This window comes from Myotis brandtii, unplaced genomic scaffold (genome assembly GCF_000412655.1).
Source record: "Myotis brandtii unplaced genomic scaffold, ASM41265v1 scaffold246, whole genome shotgun sequence".
NCBI lineage: Eukaryota > Metazoa > Chordata > Mammalia > Chiroptera > Vespertilionidae > Myotis > Myotis brandtii.
This window is the reverse complement of record NW_005359310.1, coordinates 75,646-94,332: the sequence shown is the minus strand read 5'-3', so window position 1 is coordinate 94,332 and position 18,687 is coordinate 75,646. Positions and strand designations below refer to the sequence as shown.

Here is an 18,687-nt window from a genome sequence, read left to right as displayed (position 1 = left end):
AGGCCGCCTGGAGGAGGTGACGCCGCCGGGTGTTGCCCGCAGTGAGAACCGCGCGGGCTGGCGCCTGGTGGTTGGCCCGGGAGCCCATGTTTGGGAAGATCCAGTGACTGCGTGTGCCCGGCAGGGAGAGGAAGGGAGGTTACGAAGTTTGTGTCCGGGCTGGGCGCGGAGGAGCCTCTAGGACATGAAGCTTGGGACCGACCGGGGAGGTGGGGGGCAGAGCCGGGATGCTGGGGGCGAGGCGGGGTGGAGACTGCGGGTCAGCTGTGAGGGCCAGTGCCCCCTCCCATGGGCTGCTCCTCGCTAGCTGTCCGCCCACGGGGCTGGCAGGTTGATCAGGGGGGCGCCGGGCGGCCCAGGAACACTCCTCCACAGCCAGCAGCACTTCCTTGCCTGTCCAGACCGGGAAATACCAGAACGGGTGCCATGACAGGGTGTGGCTGAGGGGCCAGAGAGGGCAGGGGAGGCCTCGGTGACCCTGCCCGAGAGGGACCCAGCGGGGACCGAGGCCAGCAATGCAGGGAAGGGAGCAGGTCTAGCTGCTGGGTAGACTGACACAGGGACAGGCAGCTGACTCACCTGGGCATGCCGGGACCGGCCAGTTCCGCGCTCACTCCACCCCTTCTGAGCATGAGGGCTGCCTGGGGAGGTAGGAGGCTGGGCCGGCCGGGAACTTGCTGTGCGTCCTCAGGTGAGTCGCCCGGCTTCTCGGAATCACTTGGCTCAGGTGAGCCGCCAGGCTGCTCAGAACTACTTGGCTCAGGTGAGCCTGGGTCTGACTCCTGTATGCGCTCTTCAGAGTGTATCTGGGCTCTCCTGTTCCTTCGTGGGCCTCAGTTTCCCCATAAGTATAGCAGGTGCAGCCTACCACCAAGGAACCTTACACTTGGATGGAGAGCGAGGGCCATGCCCTTGACCAGAGAGAGTGGGTTGGTCAGAGAGGGGAGGACAACTGCTGGGTCCCTTGCTTGTTAAAGCTCAGCACCCCCTCCTCCCCTGCAAACACACACGCACACTTACTCATGCCTGGCCTCACCCCTGCCCTGACACTCCTCATCACCTCCAGGATGCAGCCCATGATCCTGCACCTGGGGACCACCAGACCAGACCCCCGGCCCCCACTGCAGCCTTCCCCACCCCGGCCTCACCAGCCAGGCTTACCTCCTGGCCTTTCCTCCTGACAGCGTGACTCAGTTTCCTAGGGTTGGAGGTCCCCTTGGGGGCCCCAGGCAGGGCTGAGAGGTGAGGGAGGCTGCGGACCAGGTCCCCAAACCCAGAGCCACTCCCGTCCACCTGCTGATCTTTTTGGGAGGAGTAAATGTTTGAAAAGCTCTGCTCTTGTTGGAGCCCATTTCATAGAGGAGGTGACAGGCACAGAGAGGAGCAAGGCTGTGGAGACGCTGGGCATGGCCAGCTGGGCAGGGGCCACAGAGGGTCCGAGCAGCTGGGGTATAGCCATAGCTCCAGGGTAGGGGAGCAGCTCCCAGCTGCAGAGAGAGCCGGGCAGAGCGAGAGGGGCAGAGAGCTCTTCTGAGTGTGGCATTGGTGTGGGTGGGGCTGCCGGCCCCCAGGTGAGTGTGGGGGGTAAGACCTCCCCGTGGCGAGTTGTTTACTGCAGGTCCCCGCTGGCCCTGATCTGGTTCCCAGTTCGCACCTCCCATCCTGGTTGCACTCTCCTTCCTCCACCGTTAGCCACTGTCCACCTCTCAGCTCAGACCCCAGCTGCCTGCCAGCTGAGGGTGCAGAGATCACCCCACAAAGGGCCTTTCCATTCCGCCCGTTTCTGGAGGTATGGGTTGCACCCCTGACCCCTTGCCTGGCTCTCCTGGTCCTGCCTGAGCTGACCTGGAACCACTTGCCCCTCCCCCCGGGGGGCCTTGGGCTTGCAGGCGGCAGAGAGAGAAGCCTGAAGCCAGGCTCCAGCTGCTTCCCCTTCCTGCCTCCCCCTCCCAAGGCCTCGCCCTCCTGAAGCCGTAGCAGGAAAGGTGGGGCGGGAATGCCTGGGCCCTGGGCCACATTCTGAGGCACCCGCCCTGCTCTGCCCTGCTCTCCCCAGAACCAGTGTCCTGGGGGTTGTAGGCTCCTGTGGCTGGAGGGGGAGGGATGAGACTCCTTTCCCCTGGGGTCTGCCTGCCCATCACCAGCTGCCCCAATCACGTCTCTTCCCCCCTCCCCCCAGGTCAGCTACTCCAGAGTCTCGGAGTGGCAGCGCCAGGGAGAGGCAGAGTTGGGCATATGACCTCCTTTGCCAGGTGAGGCACCAAGTCTGGTGAGAGAGGGCTGTGTCCACTTGGAGGCTGTGGCCTGGCTATGGGCTGGGTTTGAGCCCAGGCCTCTTCCTGCCCCTCCCTTCAGGCAGGAGGCCACCTTCCCAGCTGACCCTACCTGCTTGGAGGGTCCCTTACTCCAGGGCAGGAAGTGCAAAGGCTCGAGCCCACCTGTCCTTCAGGAGGACCCATTGGCAGGGTAAGCCAGGTGCGGGTGCCTGGAGTGTCTGGCTCCGCCCACCTTGACCTCACCCTCTCACTGCTTGGCGTCATCTCCTCTGCACCCGGTCCACCTCCCCCGGGCTGACGGACACCACTCCCCGCTGAGGTCCTCCATGGCGCTCTGACGGCCACCCGCAGGGCTGGGCCCTCCTGCCCACGAGCCTTTGCTCTCTTAGTCCCCACCTGCCTGCCTGGTTCTCCTCTCTGCCTTTTTTTTTTTTTTTTTTCGAGAAGGGCGGTGCCCTCTCTGCCTTTTTATTTTTTATTTTTATTTTTTTATATTTTATTGATTTTTTACAGAGAGGAAGGGAGAGGGATAGAGAGTTAGAAACATCGATGAGAGAGGAACATCTATCAGCTGCCTCCTGCACACCCCACACTGGGGATGTGCCCGCAACCAAGGTACATGCCCTTGACCGGATTCAAACCTGGGACCCTTGAGTTCGCAGGCTGACGCTCTATCCACTGAGCCAAACCAGTCAGGGCCTCTCTGCCTTTTTATTCTTGCCTGTCCTCCATGGCTCCAGCAGAACCCTGCGAGGCCCCCAGACGCCTCCTTGCTCGCCAGCCTGTGGGGTGCAGGAGTCCTGAGCCATGGCCTTGGGAAAGGCTGGGCGGCTCCTCTGCCAGCACATCCTTCTCTCCAGACCCAGGGGAGAGAGGGGGCAGGGGGCAGTGGCCAGACTGGGAACTTCTCTTCGAGGTGACCTGGGCTCATCGCTCCATTCCAATGTGGGGGAGTCACCGGCTTGCTTCTGGTGCACGCCCGAGGGGGCCGGCACGGACCCTGTGGCCCGGCGCTGTCTTGCTCTACTCGGTGCCCCATTTGCAGGCCCTGAGCCAGCACACGGGCATGTGCAGCCCCGAGGAGGCGGCCCTGCTGCAGCTGGAGGAAGTCTTCTCGGCCACCCTCGCCCGGATCAGCAACCGCGTTCTCCAGCCGCTGCTCACGGCTGGTGCGTCCCATTCTCCAGGGGGAGGTGGGGACACAGGAACTGTCCTGGGGGCAGGAGTTTCACCTGGTTGGGCCTCTGAGCTGCAGCTTGAGGGGACTGGGGTCCTGGCCCCCAGCAGCTGGCTGCTCCTTAGAGGGACCCTAAGGGGCCAGACCGTGATCCCCATCCTAGTTCAGATCCAGCTGTGCCTCGAGATGAAATTCACCTCTTCCAGGGCGCAGGCTGCATTCTCATCTCGCTGTCCCTCAGGGCGTGACTTGGGTCTCACTGTGAAGTGATCTGGGGCAGGTGCCTTCCTCGTGGGGGCTGTGTCCGCACCTGCAGTCCCCTACGGAAGACCGAGGGGTGTTAGTGTACCCGGTGCCCCTGGGTCAGCGGTGCCGTCCTGTTTGGTGAGGAAGTACTTGTGGTCACACCTCAAGATGAGCCTGCTGGTCCTCTGCTGAGCTCAAGGGGGCATATTGGCTCCCCATCCTCTCCCAGGTCCCCAGGGATGCAGGACCCTGGCTGCAGCTCCAGGGCTGTGGGGTGCCGCTGGCCCTCAGGTGACCCTGGGGCCTCTGTGGGCTCCCTGTCCCCCCTCACTGTGTGGGTGTGCCCCCCAGAGCCCTCGGACCCCCAGGGCAGAGAGTGCCTGCGGCTCCTGCAGCAACTGCACGGGTGCGCCCAGCAGCTGTGGGAGGTGACGGAGAGGAGCCTGCGCGCGCTGCGGGAGCGGCTGCGCCACCCGGATGCCATCGGCCTCGAGTCCCTGCTGCTGCTGCTCGAAGCCGATCATGTCCTGCAGGTCCACATGGAGTAAGACAGCGAGGACGGGTGTCAGGGCCACCATGCCTACCTGGGTCAGGGCTGGGGCAAGGGGTTGGGTTGAGCCTGGGGTGGGGCTCAGTGGAGTAGGCTCACAGGGTTGGCCTTCGTGGGCTCAGGCACTAGGCTTGCGCAGGCTCAGATACCCCAGGCCTGAGCCGGGGGCTCCCTGGGAAGGAAGCGTTGGTGAGTTAGAATGGTCAGGGCCCCAGGTCGCCTGTGCCTAGAGCCAGGCCACTGTCTAGGCCAGGGGTGGGCAAACATTTTGACTCGAGGGCCACAATGGGTTCTTAAACTGGACCGGAGGGCCGGAACAAAAGCACGGATGGAGTGTTTGTGTGAACTAATATAAATTCAAAGTAAACAGCATTACATAAAAGGGTACGGTCTTTTTTTTTAGTTTTATTCATTTCAAACGGGCTGGATCCGGCCCGCGGGCTGTAGTTTGCCCACGGCTGGTCTAGGCCCTCAGAGCTGCAGCCACTCAGGGTGGGATCTGGGGATCCCAGAAGGGCAGGGGCCGGGCCTGCAGGGTGCCCCTGTCCTGTCTGCAGGTACATCGAGTCCTACACGAGCTGTGTGGTGGTGCAGGCCTTTCAGAAGGCAGCGAAGCAGAGGAGGTGAGCTGGTGCTGCGGTGGCCTCCGGTGGGGCACCTGGGAAGGAAGTGGGGGGAAGCTCTGCCCCAGAGCAGTGAGCGTCAGGGCCCATGACTCAGCCTGAGCTCTCCTGGCTCGGACAGCTCCTCACTGATCTACAGGAAGAGGGAGGCAAACCTAGCGAGCAGCTGCCAGGGATCCAGAGCCAGGGGCGACCCTGGGGCAGGGAGGGGACACGCCTACCTGGGTGATGGTGGTGCTCACCACCCACTGAAACGCTGAGCTGTTGCCACCACATCTCCAGGGGCCACTCAGGCTCTGCCTGTACCGGCTGGGGGAGAGGGTTGGCGGCTGGGGACAGGTGCTGGGAGCCGGGGGGTTCGCCAGGGCAGGGAGGCGATGGTGGTGGGTGTGGGATGGAGGAGTGACGGCGGTGCGGGGCCTCCCCTCTCAGCAGGTACTGGCGGGACCAGCGGAAGGACCTGCGGCAGCTCCTGTGGGGCGTGAGTCCCAAGGGCTCGATGGGCACCGCGCTGGTCCAGGCCCTGCGCCAGCCGCTCACCCATCACGTGCAGAAGTACGCGCTCCTCCTGCTGAGCCTGCGGGACACCATCGGGGAGGTGAGTGGCAGGGCCAGGTGCCTCACCAGCCTGCGGCCTGTGGGGGGCTGAGCTGGGCAGACACAGGGCCCTGGCTCGGGACACCTGCGGGACTCAGGGACCCTGGTTTGAGAAGGACCTGGCCAGGCTTTGGGGACGTGGCCCTGTTCTGAGGCGGGTGAAGGGACATGTGTCTGTCCAGGGCTCATCTGAGGTTCTTGGCCCTGCCCTGGCGGAGCTGGCAGAGACCCAGGGCGCAGACGAGGAATCATATACTGGGTGTGAGGGCCCAGGGCCCAGGCCCAGCTGGGCGGCCTGGAACGTCCTGCTTCCCTGTGAGACCCGTGAGCCGGCCATGCCCCCAGGAGCTGTGGGGAGAAGGGTGCACTGGGGCTGAGACGCAGGCCAGAGCCGGGCAGCCCTGGGGGAGGGGGTGGTGGGGGCAGAGAAGGTTCTGAAAGGCCCTGCCTGGCTGCTCTGTCCCCTGCAGTGTCACCCCGCCCGGGAGCTGGTGGTGCACGCGGCCACCCTCTTTGGGGACCTCCAGTCCTTCATGAAGCAGGCGCTGGACCAGGCCGAGGCCACGCAGGCCCTCTGGCACACCCTGAGCAGCCGGCTGCGGGTGAGGGTGTGGCCCGAGGGCCGTCAGGGAAGGAGCCTGTGGGTGGCTTCCCCATTTGGAAGCGGGCTGGTGGCTGAACCAGGTGGCTGTGAGGTCCCTCTGTCGGCCATGTTCACCCATTTGCTGAGTGCCTCCTGGGACCGGCCGAGAGCTGGAGCTGACCCTCTCTCCTGGGATGTCACCCAGCGATTGCACCCCGTGCCCCTACCCACCGGGGCACGCACTGTCCCTGCAGGGGCACAATCCCTGTGCTAGGCTTGGGGCCTAGGATAGAGAATCAGGAGAACAGGTAGTGGGGGGGCGGTGAGGGGGCAAGAGTTGCCAGAGTTGCCAGAGGGAGGTCAGGTGAGAGTTGATAGGGGCTTGGGTGGGGCCATGGCTCCAGGTGAGCTGGAGAGGACCAAGTGATGCTTCAGAGAAATTGTGCAGCCCTGTTGGGAGTGGCTGGGAATGACCCCAAGCCTCGGGCCCGTCACTGTCCACCAGTGTCCATGTGTCCTGGGGGCCTCCAGCAGGTGGGGGAGGTAGGGGGTGGAGGCAGGCAGGGGAGTGGCTAGTGCATCCAGGATGGGTGCCCAAGCCCTGCCCCCTCGCCAGGATGCCCTCTGCACCCCTGCTCGCCGCCTCTTGCAAGACAGCCAGGACGTCCCGGTGACAGTCACCCCGCTGCGGGCAGAGCGGGCGCTGCTCTTTGATGACGTCCTCGTCCTTCTGCAGGTGGGTGGGGCCAACCAAGGTCTGGGCGTGGGGCCTGGGTCTGGTTGGGGAGAGGGAAAGGGAGAAGCAGGTGGGAATAAGGGCTCCTCCCAGGCAACGGGATCCGTGGAGAGGGTCCCGCAGGGGCTGGGGGGGCCGAGCTGCGTCTTCAGAAGCCTGTTCTGGTGGCTGAGACGGGGCAGGATTGGGGGGCCGGGCCTGGGCTGGGAAGGGGCCCCCCTGGAGGCGGGGACAGGTAGGGGTAGTGAGGTCTCGGCTGGGCCGGTGGGACGAGCAGGCTGGGGACACGGAGTGTGCCCGCCCTGCAGGCTGGTGCGCGGGCCCCGGAGGAGGAGGTGAGCGTCTGGTCTGGGCTCTGGATGACACCGTGTCCTGTCTTCCAGGGTCACAGTGTCCACACCTTCGACCTGAAGTTGGTGTGGGTGGATCCTGAGCAGGACGGGTGAGCAGCCTCCTCCAGCGACACCCTACGCCTCCCCTCCTCTACCCTATGACCTGCCTGTACCCCAAGTCTCTGACGGGGGCCCCCCAGCCCCCTGGACAGAGCGGGCCTATTCGCCACTCCGTCCTTCTAGGTGCGCGGTCCACCTGCTCACTCCGGAGGAAGAGTTCTTTTTTGGCTCGAAGAGCCCCCAGGACCTGGTGAGTGTGGGTGAACTATGAACTGGGGGGTGGGGCCCAGGGAGTGAGGGAAGGAGACAGGAAGGGAGGGGAGGGCACAGGTATACAACCTGAGGCTCCGTGGGTGAGTCAGGCCTCTGGGGTCATGGTCAGAGGAGGTCAGGGGTCAGCCTGGGGTCAAGCATCAGAATGCCATGGAGGCAGGTATTTTTCTCTGTGGAGCCAGAGCTGGTGGTTTTGCCTGCCCCCACCCCTGGGCAGGCCCTGGAACTGCGGACAGGGAGCTCAGGTGTGGAAGGAGGGCCCTCCGGTGCAGCGTGGAGTGGTTGGAGATTCCTCCAAGTGGTAGACAGGGTTGGAGGTGGGGGGGTGGAGAGGGTCGTGCTGGGGTGACCCCAGAAGGCTCCCTAGCAGGCTGCCTCCAGCGACGCGACCTGTCCTGTGTTTCTGTCCCATCAGGTGGTCTGGCGGCACATGGTCACCCAGGCCGTGTGCCAGGCCCTGCGTGGGAAGAAAGACTTCCCCGTGCTGGGGGCGGGCCTGGTGTCCTGCGAGACCCCCACCTGCCGCTCCGGGGCGTACACCTTCCGGGCAGAGGGTCGGCTCTGCCAGGCCACTTACGAGGGCGAGTGGTGCCGGGGCAGGCCCCACGGCAAGTGAGTGACCGGGCTCCCGGGTCAGAGGGGCGGGCAGGACCCACATGGACCCCATTCCTCGGGACGGAACCCAAGGCTCTTGTTCCCGTGCTCAGTTGGTCAGTTCTGCTTGACCCCAGGGTTTCCCGTAAGTCCCATTGGACAGGACTGGCCCGTAGTAGGTCTGTGACACGTAAGTCAGTGTTGCTGACACACGAGCGTGGGGCAGACGCCCGGTGGCCGCCCTGCAGTGGCCTTCTGTCCCCGGCGGCGGGAGAACAGTCCTCATGTCGTAGCATCGTGTGGCGGAGGAGGCGGTGTTTGCACACATCCTGTCTTCCTCTGTCCTTACCAGGCGCTCGAGCACGAGTGCAGGCCTAGAGAAGGGCTAACAGCCTGTGGGCCATGAGCTCGAGAGGAGGGTGGTGGGGCCCAGTTCGAAGGGAACCTGGGCCTCTGAGAGCCGGCGGCAGGGCCGGCTGGGCGCCCGTGTGTGATGGAGGATGGGTCGGCTGGGCTTGACCCCCTGGCCTCGCCTGTGTTCCAGGGGAACCCTGAAGTGGCCAGATGGGCAGAACCACGTGGGCAGCTTCTGCCAGGGCCTGGAGCACGGGTAAGGCTGGGGCCCATGCGGGAGCGTGTGTGGGCAGGAGAAGGGTTCGTGCCCCTGCCCACATCACAGCCTGGCCCCATCCTAGATTCCCAAACCCAGACGGCCCAGCTCCTGTCTTTGTACAAAAGGGAAGCCGAGGCCCTGCAGCGGGCACCATGGGGGAGTGGCCCAGGGCCAAAAGGCGCTCCCAGGGTGCATGGGGCAGGTGGGGGTGTCCTGAGAGGGGCCCCTGGGAAGGAGATGGCTGAGCACCTGTGAGACTCCCTGGAGGCAAGGCCACTCCTGGGTGGCCTGGAGGGTATGAAGGGGGGTTTTGGGTCAGGGCGGCCCTGTGCCGACTCCCTCCGCCCACCCACGCTGGCAGCTTTGGCGTCTGCCTGGTGCCCCAGGCCTCTGAGGACAAGTTCGACTGTTACAAGTGCCACTGGCGGGAAGGCAGCATGTGCGGCTACGGCATCTGTGAGTAAGTGACCTGGCCCGAGGCGGGTGGGCTCCCGGTCCAGGGACGCCCCTGGGCCGAGCTCTGGGAGGCGGGACCACCCGATGTGCCCTCTGCAGGTATGGCACTGGCGAGGAGTACAAGGGCTACTTCCAGGCAGGCCTGCGGCACGGTTTTGGGGTCCTCGAGAGTACCCGGCAGGACCCTCATCCCTGCAAGTACACGGGCCACTGGGAGAGGGGCCAGAGGAGTGGCTACGGGATCCAGGAGGACGGCGACAGGTGCATGCTCCGCGGCCTCCCCAGGATGCGGGGGGAGGGGGCAGAGAAAACCCTCACGGACCACCGAGCCTCAGCCACAGGCTTCCTGTCATGGGAAGTCCGTTCTGTTTATCCCGAGTCTCCGGTCCTCCCTCCCCTCCCCTCCCTTGGCTGTCTCCGGCTCCGGAAGCTACTCTGGCCCCTGGTGCCGTCTGGAAGGAGCTCTGACCCCCTGGCTTGGCCCCATCTGAGGATCGGGCCCCTCCAGGCCCTCTGGGCTGACACCAGGCTCAGGGTCCCCAGCCTGGCATTTGAGGCTTCGCCTTTGACCTTGTTCCCGCGGTGACGCCGGTGTGCCCTTCCACCTAATGGACACTGACCATCCCTGTATATCCGGTGCACCCCCGCCCTCCATGGCCCTGCACATGCCTGAATGGCACCCACTCCATCTGCCCTGCCTGCCGCCTCCCCCGGGAAGCCTGCCAAGATGCCCTCCCCCAGGCAGGCTCTCTCCTTCCTCCACCCTCTTGGGGGTTCTGACTTCACCTGCCTGGTGTCTGAGTTGAATGGATTCAGGTGATGTCATTGCTCATCTGCCTCCATCCCACCCCCCACCCCGGTGATCACCCCCTACACACACACACACCAGAACACACAGAAGGTACATGGGAACGATTCTCATTCAACTCTGGCCACCTCCCTCCTCCCCAGGGGTGAGCGCTACATTGGCATGTGGCAGGCGGACCAGCGCCACGGCCCGGGGCTCATTGTCACCCAGGCAGGCGTCTGCTACCAGGGGACCTTCCAGGCAGACAAGATGGTGGTGAGTGGAGTGACCCCCGTGTGTCCTGTGTCCTGAGCTCCCTTCTCTCTGCACTGGGGCTGAGTGCAGCCCCTGCTCCGGGACCTGAGGCCCCGCTGAGGTGGTCAGAGGTGGGTGAGGAGGGAAGCTGGGTTCCTGGGTGCCGGGCAGGATGCCAGTCCTGCACCCCCGCCCCTGGCCTTGGCCGAGTCCCTGGCCCTCCCAGCCTCGGTTTACCCACCAGCAATTCAGGTCACTTGCTCATGGCAAAGACTCAGACAGGCAGTAAGAGTGCAGGGCAGGGCCGCGGCGATGCCAACATTCGTGGGCCCCTAACCGGACGCCCAGCTCTGGACTCGGCTCCCAGCACAATCTCGTGGGATCCCCCAGTGGCCTCGTGGCCCCATCATTGTCCCTCGTGTAGGGATGACTCACGTGAGGCTCAGGGGCGTCAGAGAACTGCCCACTGTCACATCCCGCTGAGTGGCAGGGCTGAGACTCAGACCCGAGGCCCTGAGCCGGGCCCCCCGCCAGCTCCCACCCTGCCCGCTCCCACCCCGCCAGCTCCCACCCTGCCCGCTCCCACCCCGCCAGCTCCCACCCTGCCCGCTCCCACCCCGCCAGCTCCCACCCTGCCCGCTCCCACCCCGCCAGCTCCCACCCTGCCCGCTCCCACCCCGCCAGCTCCCACCCTGCCCGCTCCCACCCCGCCAGCTCCCACCCTGCCCGCTCCCACCCCGCCAGCTCCCACCCTGCCCGCTCCCACCCCGCCAGCTCCCACCCTGCCCGCTCCCACCCCGCCAGCTCCCACCCTGCCCGCTCCCACCCCGCCAGCTCCCACCCTGCCCGCTCCCACCCCGCCAGCACCCACACCCCGCCAGCTCCCACCCTGCCAGCTCCCACCCGCACCAGCTCCCACCCCGCCAGCACCCCAGGGCCCCAGGCGTTGTTGCTGTTATGTTTGTTTGTTCATGCTGCACCTTGATCTGGAGAGGATTGAAGGAGGGAAAGACGAGAGTGGGCGCATAAACTAGATGCAGAAATAGGAACAGAAATAGTGTCCCACTTGGCTGCAGGCTCCCCGGGATCCGTTCCACCGTCCCCTGCCCGAGTCAGTGGCAGGAAGTGGGGGGGTTCAGGAGAAGCATAGTACTTCCTGAGCCAGGGGGCGGAGGGGGGCTCCCCAGGAGGCTTCCTGAGAGAGGCCCTGGGAGGAGGAGCCAGCCCAGGGTGGTGTCCAGGGTGACCGGGATGAGGTCCAGGGGGCTCATGTGCGGTGCACAGGCCGAGGGCTGGCATCCCACCCAGCACAGTCCCGGGAGGTGTGACAGGGTCAGGACCCTGCTCCCCGCGAGTCAATGCCACTCCCCTTTCCTACTTCCGCCTCCCCATGTCTCCTGGCCCTTCTGACCCTGACCCTCTTGCTGGCTTCCCTCCCTAGGGCCCAGGGACCCTCCTCTCTGAAGACGACTCTTTGTACGAGGGCACCTTCACCAGGGACCTGACCCTCCTGGGGAAAGTGAGGGCCAACTCCCCTCCCTGCCAAGGCCAGGACTGGAGTCTGAACCTCCCCCTGGGACCCAGGCCTGAGGCTGCAGGCAGTGGGTGGAGAAGGCAGGGAAGGGCCTCTCCCATCCGCCCTGCTTACCAGGACCCTCCTTCTGTGGGGTGTGGTGTGATCCTGGTGGGCGTGAGAAGGGAGGGTGGGCCCGTGCTGGGGCCCGCTGGCTGCGTCCTCTGCCTGTCTCCTGGTTGGGATCCACCCTCCACCAACATCTCCAGTGCCTCGGGCAGGTGCCCCGGGGTCTTCCTGCCCCAGCTGACCCAGCAGAGGCAGTGGTGTCCTGAGGGGCCCGTTTTGATTTTGTTGTGCAACCTGGCTTAAGGAGATCAGCATGGGAAACCACTGGTATGGAACAAGAGAAATAATGCTACATTGCCAGGTGAAGTAATGAAGTTGCTGCCTAGAACAAGTTGGAGCAACTCAGCAGATTCCTGGAGTTTTGCTGTGGAGCTGATTGTGCTCACAGTAGAGTGGAGAAGTGAAGACATTCTGACTGCAGCTGCCGCCTGCTTCTGCCATTGACTGTACCCCTAAGTGAGACTGGCCCACTCCACTCTGCCACAAGCTGGAGCCCAGAGAAGGCATGGGGCCATAAGCAGCTTCTCCACCAAAGACATCTTGCCTTGCTTTCCTTCAATTCACATAGAGCCCTTTGGGAAGTGATTGTCTGGGGCCTCTCTCATCTCACATGCACCACAGACTCTGAGCCAGTATGACAGCGATTGGCCTCTTGATCCTATCAAGAGTGTGCACAGGCATCACAGCCAACTGATCAGAATTGGCATTTCACTGGGAACCAGTTTGCCATTCCTATATTCTATGGAGAAAATAGATGACAAATGATCACACCATGGATCAGCTTAGGAAGGGTGGAACGGCTGGTTTATCTAAAAATTAGAGAGTAGTCCTTCCTTTCTCTACCCCCAGCCATCTTGGCAGCTGCTCCTCCCTCTTCCCCATTTCCCATCTCCTACCTCAGAAGTGACCCTGGGGGAAGGGCATAGCCCTGGGTGGGGGAGCTGCTGGGGGTGGAGGACTGGGGCCCGTGCTGGGGCCCGCTGGCTGCGTCCTCTGCCTGTCTCCTGGTTGGGATCCACCCTCCACCAACATCTCCAGTGCCTCGGGCAGGTGCCCCGGGGTCTTCCTGCCCCAGCTGACCCAGCAGAGGCAGTGGTGTCCTGAGGGGCCCGTTTTGATTTTGTTGTGCAACCTGGCTTAAGGAGATCAGCATGGGAAACCACTGGTATGGAACAAGAGAAATAATGCTACATTGCCAGGTGAAGTAATGAAGTTGCTGCCTAGAACAAGTTGGAGCAACTCAGCAGATTCCTGGAGTTTTGCTGTGGAGCTGATTGTGCTCACAGTAGAGTGGAGAAGTGAAGACATTCTGACTGCAGCTGCCGCCTGCTTCTGCCATTGACTGTACCCCTAAGTGAGACTGGCCCACTCCACTCTGCCACAAGCTGGAGCCCAGAGAAGGCATGGGGCCATAAGCAGCTTCTCCACCAAAGACATCTTGCCTTGCTTTCCTTCAATTCACATAGAGCCCTTTGGGAAGTGATTGTCTGGGGCCTCTCTCATCTCACATGCACCACAGACTCTGAGCCAGTATGACAGCGATTGGCCTCTTGATCCTATCAAGAGTGTGCACAGGCATCACAGCCAACTGATCAGAATTGGCATTTCACTGGGAACCAGTTTGCCATTCCTATATTCTATGGAGAAAATAGATGACAAATGAGTCCCTCTTCCCCAGTTCCCGTCTCCTACCTCAGAGGTGATCCTGGGGGAAGGGCACAGCCCTGGGTCGGGGAGCTGCTGGGGGTGGAGGACCATGAGCCCCTTGGGTGGCAGATGGAATGGGTGGAGGGAAGGCCACACGGGATGGACAGGCATGAGGCCTGTTGTGATTGGATGGAAGGGCACCTGGACAGACAGACAGTAGACAGACATCCCTGCTTCCCTCTCCGGCTTCCAGGGCAAGCTCACCTCCTATGGCTTCACCCTGGAGGGCTCCTTTGGCAGCGGGGCCCAGAGGGGACTGTACACCCAGGGCGTGCTAGACATGGCGACCCTCCCGCCCGACCCAAGCAGCACCTGCAAGAGGTGAGAGCCTCGCCATCTGGCCCAGCTTTCGGAGCCTATCAGGGTGTCTGTGTCTGTTTCCACCCCAAGGGCACAGGTCTCATCAGGGAGCTCAGGGCACACAGCCCTTAACTCAGAGACTTGGAATCAAGGACCATGTGGCGATGACTCCATGTGCCACAAAACTGGAGAAAAATATTACACGTAGGCTTTGCTTAGACCTTGCTATTTTTCTAGGAAGAATACAAAACAGTTTATAAAGCAAAACAAACAAAAACAAGAATAAAATAGAAAACAAAAGTGTGAGTTGAGCTGGAAAGAAAAGGAGATGCAGATAGGCCTTACAGTTATGGTTGAGCAGTCGTCGAGCTCTGAGTTCCCCGGCAGCCAAGGTGAAGAAGGAAACTTGCTGGAGCCAGGGCAGGGGGTGCTTCCCCCTTAGATCTGGGTGGAGAAGGAACCAGGGGGTGGGCTGGTCAGTGTGCGGCCTTGACTCTGGGCCAGGCTGGCTATCCCCACTCTCCAGGGGCTGGACAGGGTCCTGCCCACCACAGCTCCATTTCTCCCCCTGCACTCCCACGCCTTCATCGCAGGCAACTGGGCCTGGGCGCCTTCCCTGTGGAGAGCCGCTGGCAGGGTGTCTACGGCCCCTTCCGGGACTTCGTGCGTGCCGGCTGCCCTGGGGACCTGCAGGAGGCGCTGTTGGGCTTCCATGTGCAGAGCCTGCGCGAGTCCCAGGAGTACCTGTGCTGTGAGAGGTGAGCCCAGTGCACACGCACCCACGGGGACACCCAGAAGGCTTCCTGGAGGGGGTGGACCTGGGCTGGGTGTGGCTGAGGACATGTGCATGGTGCCCAGGACCCCGCTGGACGACAGTGTGGGCAGAATGGAAGACATCCTGGAGGAGGTGGCACAGCACCGGGAGCCCGAGGCCCTGCAGCAGTGTCTCCGGAAGGTGAGGCCCGGGGGCTGGGAGACCTTCTCACGGCCCCTGGTGCCGACCGAGGGGCCAGGTGTGGGCCCCTTCTCCTCAGAGGGCCTCAGTGTCCCAGGGATGCAATGGGCACAGTCTTGGGGGTCTCGTCGGGCCCGCTGGGCTCCAGGCCCCGGCCCTGAGCATCTCTCCGTTGCTACGCACTGGCAGGCCCTGAGCAGCTCGCTGCACCCCCTGGGGAAGCTGCTCCGGACGCTGATGCTGACCTTCCAGGCCACGTACGCAGGCTTCGGGGCCAACAAGCACCTGCAGGGGCTGGCCCAGGAGGAGGTGAAGCAGCACGCCCGGGAGCTCTGGGCCGCCTACAGGTGAGCCCGTGGCACACGTGGGCAGCCACTGCCTGTGGCCCAGGGGAGGGGCTCAGCCCTTTCTGAGCATCGGCTGTGCCTGGAGCCGGGGCGGGGATGGTGCTTCCCCCTCAGGTCTGGGTGGAGAAGGAACCAGGGGGTGGGCTGGTCAGTGTGCGGCTGGGGAGCAGAGGGTGAGTGATGATGGCCAGGCCCGACCAGGCCCTGGGCTGACCCCTGACCCCACTGAAGGCTAAGCCCGACCCTGGACTCAGGCCCCCTTTCCAGTCCCGGCTGAGCTGCACCCCGAGAATCATCACAGAGGGGCCAGGACTCGGCCGGGCATCCTGTCCTCCCAGGCCCCTCACCCCTGAGGTTTGGGAGGCTGTGTGCCCAGGTCTGGGGTGGAGCCGCCGCCCTTGGTGACGGAAGGGGAGCTCTGGTTCTGTGGGAGGTGGCGGCCACACTGTTCCTTTCTCGCTGGCTTGCAGGGGTCTGCTGCAGGTTGCCTTACAGCGCAAGGGCGAGGCCCCGGAGGAAGAGGAAGACGTGGAGACAAGGTGGCTTCCCAGGCCCCCTTGGGGTCTGTGGGTCCTCTCCCCGGGCCAGTCAGGTTTGGGGTCTAGGGAGGCCTCACACCTTGGCTCCCGGGCCCCTTGGGGAAGGGATGATTCTGGGGAAGTGTTGGGAGTGCAGGCTCGGACCAAGTGTTGTTCGTAGAGCTTTCAGGGTCAGAAGACCCATGATCTGTTCCATGAGCAGAGCGATGACCCACGACCTCGGTTCCAGGGAGGGGCAGTGCCCCAACTATCTCTGTCCGAATGTGTTAATCCAGCCCCGCCTCTCAGAGGTGGGCGGCAACCCCGGTGCCCTCCTACCTGTGCACAGATGGGGAGAATGAGTCCTGGCAGGGGCCGAGTCTGAGGTCACACAGCAAGTTACGTGGGTCATTAAATCTGCCCCCCCAGACCCCGAGATCAAACTGTACAGTTTGCCATCAGCTTCCAGGCCTAGAGATGCTGATCGGAGAGGCCGCGCGCCACTGCATTGCAGGAGGCCTGGGAGCGGGGTTAGCATTGGGGGGGATTCCCCTGGAGCCCCAGGAAGCACGGAACACGAGGCAGGAAGGACTGTCCTGGAAGGGCCGCTGAGGCTTTGCCAGTCACTGTCCACTCGGGGCCTCGGTTGGCTTTCGGTGAAATGGGATTAAAATCCTGCTCCACTTGCGGCGCAGGCTCTCCAGGCACACAGAGCGGCCGGCGGCGGAGCCATTGCTGTGCGGGCTGAGCACCGGCTGGCGGAGGGCTTCCTCGGGACGGAGGAGGCTGGAGGCGGGGACACTGTTGTGGGACAAGGAGCAGGATGGGCTCGGAGGGCAGCTCAAGTAGTGACCAGCACCAGACCCTCCTGCTGACCCCACACTGTCCTGGTCACTGTCACTCAGGAACCGGCAGGTGCACGGACTGGTGCTGCCTCTCATGCTGCCCAGCTTCTACTCGGAGCTCTTCACGCTCTACCTGCTGCTTCACGAGAGAGAGGACCGTCTCTACAGCCAGGGCATCGCCAACCTGAGCCTCTTCCCCGACATCCAGCTTCTGGAGCACCTGGATGTGCAGAAGTAAGCCTCCCAGCAGAGGGCACACACGCACGTTGTCTTTAGGAGAAACGGGCATTAGTTGGCCGAGTGTCCATCAAGGTCTAGGTTAGGGGCGTGTCTGACTCAGGTGTGGCTGGATCTAGGTGCTCAGCCGCACGATGCAGGGAAGCAGCCTCTCTGTGTTGGTCTGTCTCTGGCTCCCCCTTATGGTGAGGAGTATGGCTTCAGCCCCTCAGGTTTAACCTCTCCCAGCTCAGTCCCCTCACTGTCTCCACAGGGAGCTGGGGTCCCCTGCCCAGCAGCTCCCGCAGAGCCCCCCGCGTCCCTCACTGGCTTGGCCTGGGCCTGAGTGCTCCCCGAAGGCTGGCTGTGCCCAGAGTGGCCAGGGCCACCTCGGGGTCTACACCGGGGCTGGGCAAGCTCGCCTGCTCCTGGCTCTTGGACTGAGAGGGGCGGGGAGATCCTCAAGGGGAAACCGAGCACCTTCCAGGGGCAGAGCAGGGCCTCCCTCTACCCACAACACCTTTCTCCTCAGCATCCCCCCCCCCCGACACGGGTACTCGGAGGGATGAGGGCAAGGACGCCGCTCCCACGCCTGGTCTTTGTCACTCAGGGAGGGTGCTCCCCCAAACCCCGTCTCCCCTCCATCGTGGGGAGTATCTCCTGCATCTGACCAGTCACCAGCCCAGAGACCAGGTGCCGCTGGCTTCCCAGGCGTCTCTCTCCACGCCCTCCAGCTGCCAAGTCGCCTTTGTGCTGGGCCGGAGGGCGGCCTCCCTTCTCCAGGAGTCGCTCAGCCTCTCCCTGCCCTGGGCTGCACACGCGCGCGGGGCTGCCATGGGGGCCCCTGTCTGCACTCGGCCCTGCTGGGGACACAGGGAATTTGCCCTCTGACCGCAGACCCTGCCCCCTCCTCTTGGCAAAGCGTCCTGTTGCGTTTTTTAAATTTTAGGCACCTGTGGCCCCGAGAGGACCTCACGCTGACGACCAATCAGGTGAGAGAGCAGGCCTTGTACCTGCCCAGGGAGGGGGGCCTGTACCCCGAGCTTAACCCCAGGTTTGCGCCAGCTTCCCGGCTTCTGCCTCAGGCTGCTGGTCAGAGGCTGCAGAGGCCGAGGAGGGGCGGAGGGGTGAGGAGGGGACGCCAGGCTTCCCCGGTGGTTCTGACTTCCCTGGGGGTGAGGGTGCAGCTGATGGCCCACAGTGACCAGGCTCGGACCCAGGATCCACCTTTTCATGGTTCTGTTGCCGTGGGCCCAGGGTCTGATCTCTGTGCCTCCGTTTTCCTCGTCGGCTGCAGTGCTGGCTGCGGGGGAAGTGGGCTGGCCCTCCCCAGGCAGCAGCAGCCTCTGAGCACCTGCTAGAAAAGCAGATTCTTGGGCCCCCAGACCTACGGTCGGAAACGCAGGGAGGATCAGGAATTGGGGTTGAGAGCCACTGACATAGGCCATAGGAACTGGGCACAGCCAGCGGCCCAGGCTGTTACGATTATTATCTTCTTTGTCCATTTTGATCCTCCCAACCTCCTGCCAACCATTTCCCCCATTTTACAGCTGAGTAAGTTGAGGCTCACAGCAGAGCTGTCCCGTGCCCTCAACCCTCTGGGCAGGGCTGTGCTGAAGCCACTGATGGGGATGGGTGGGTGGCCAGGGAGGGGACGCGACAGAGCTGGGGTACTGGGCCTCACCAGCTGCTCCCCCCGCCCCACAGAGACACTCCCTGGTGTCTGCCACCGAGTGTCTGCAGAAGATCATGTGAGTCCGGGCCCTGGGGAGGGTGGAGGGAGGCGGGCGTGGTGGGGCCCCGTTGGGACTGAACCGGGGCCTTGATCTGCAGCACCACAGTGGACCCCCGGGAGAAGCAGGAGGCGCTGGAGAGGACATACGAAGAGATCGAGGCCACGGTGTCCCAGGCGCTGGGCCAGGAGCACAAGCTGCCCATGGACGACCTGCTGCCGCTGCTCATCTACGTGGTGTCGCGCGCCCGGTGAGCCGCCTGCGGA

General features: G+C 63.6%; 1 protein-coding gene across 9 annotated transcripts in view; it reads left to right on the top strand.

Moving 5' to 3' along the window:
* The first annotated feature begins 2,173 nt into the window (after nt 1-2,173).
* ALS2CL (ALS2 C-terminal like) overlaps nt 2,174-18,687 on the top strand; it is a 17,682-nt gene continuing 1,168 nt past the window's right edge. The window contains exons 1-26 of one of the 9 annotated variants that reach the window (XM_014540513.1): nt 2,174-2,252; nt 2,356-2,466; nt 3,322-3,445; nt 4,051-4,243; nt 4,807-4,872; nt 5,305-5,470; nt 5,940-6,071; nt 6,669-6,788; nt 7,172-7,230; nt 7,364-7,430; nt 7,869-8,065; nt 8,592-8,657; nt 9,022-9,120; nt 9,216-9,377; nt 10,068-10,179; nt 11,600-11,677; nt 13,701-13,828; nt 14,401-14,565; nt 14,666-14,762; nt 14,952-15,109; nt 15,580-15,648; nt 16,533-16,706; nt 17,638-17,680; nt 18,239-18,242; nt 18,396-18,439; nt 18,522-18,671. In XM_014540513.1, the coding sequence (XP_014395999.1) occupies nt 3,343-3,445; nt 4,051-4,243; nt 4,807-4,872; nt 5,305-5,470; nt 5,940-6,071; nt 6,669-6,788; nt 7,172-7,230; nt 7,364-7,430; nt 7,869-8,065; nt 8,592-8,657; nt 9,022-9,120; nt 9,216-9,377; nt 10,068-10,179; nt 11,600-11,677; nt 13,701-13,828; nt 14,401-14,565; nt 14,666-14,762; nt 14,952-15,109; nt 15,580-15,648; nt 16,533-16,706; nt 17,638-17,680; nt 18,239-18,242; nt 18,396-18,439; nt 18,522-18,671 (2,652 nt within the window). In that variant the 5' untranslated portion in view covers nt 2,174-2,252; nt 2,356-2,466; nt 3,322-3,342. Of the gene's footprint in view, nt 2,253-2,355; nt 2,467-3,321; nt 3,446-4,050; nt 4,244-4,806; nt 4,873-5,304; nt 5,471-5,939; nt 6,072-6,668; nt 6,789-7,171; nt 7,231-7,363; nt 7,431-7,868; nt 8,066-8,591; nt 8,658-9,021; nt 9,121-9,215; nt 9,378-10,067; nt 10,180-11,599; nt 11,678-13,700; nt 13,829-14,400; nt 14,566-14,665; nt 14,763-14,951; nt 15,110-15,579; nt 15,649-16,532; nt 16,707-17,610; nt 17,681-18,238; nt 18,243-18,395; nt 18,440-18,521; nt 18,672-18,687 lie in introns of all 9 variants that reach the window. The other 8 variants (XM_014540511.1, XM_005867193.2, XM_014540509.1 and 5 more) reach the window with 8 other exon arrangements.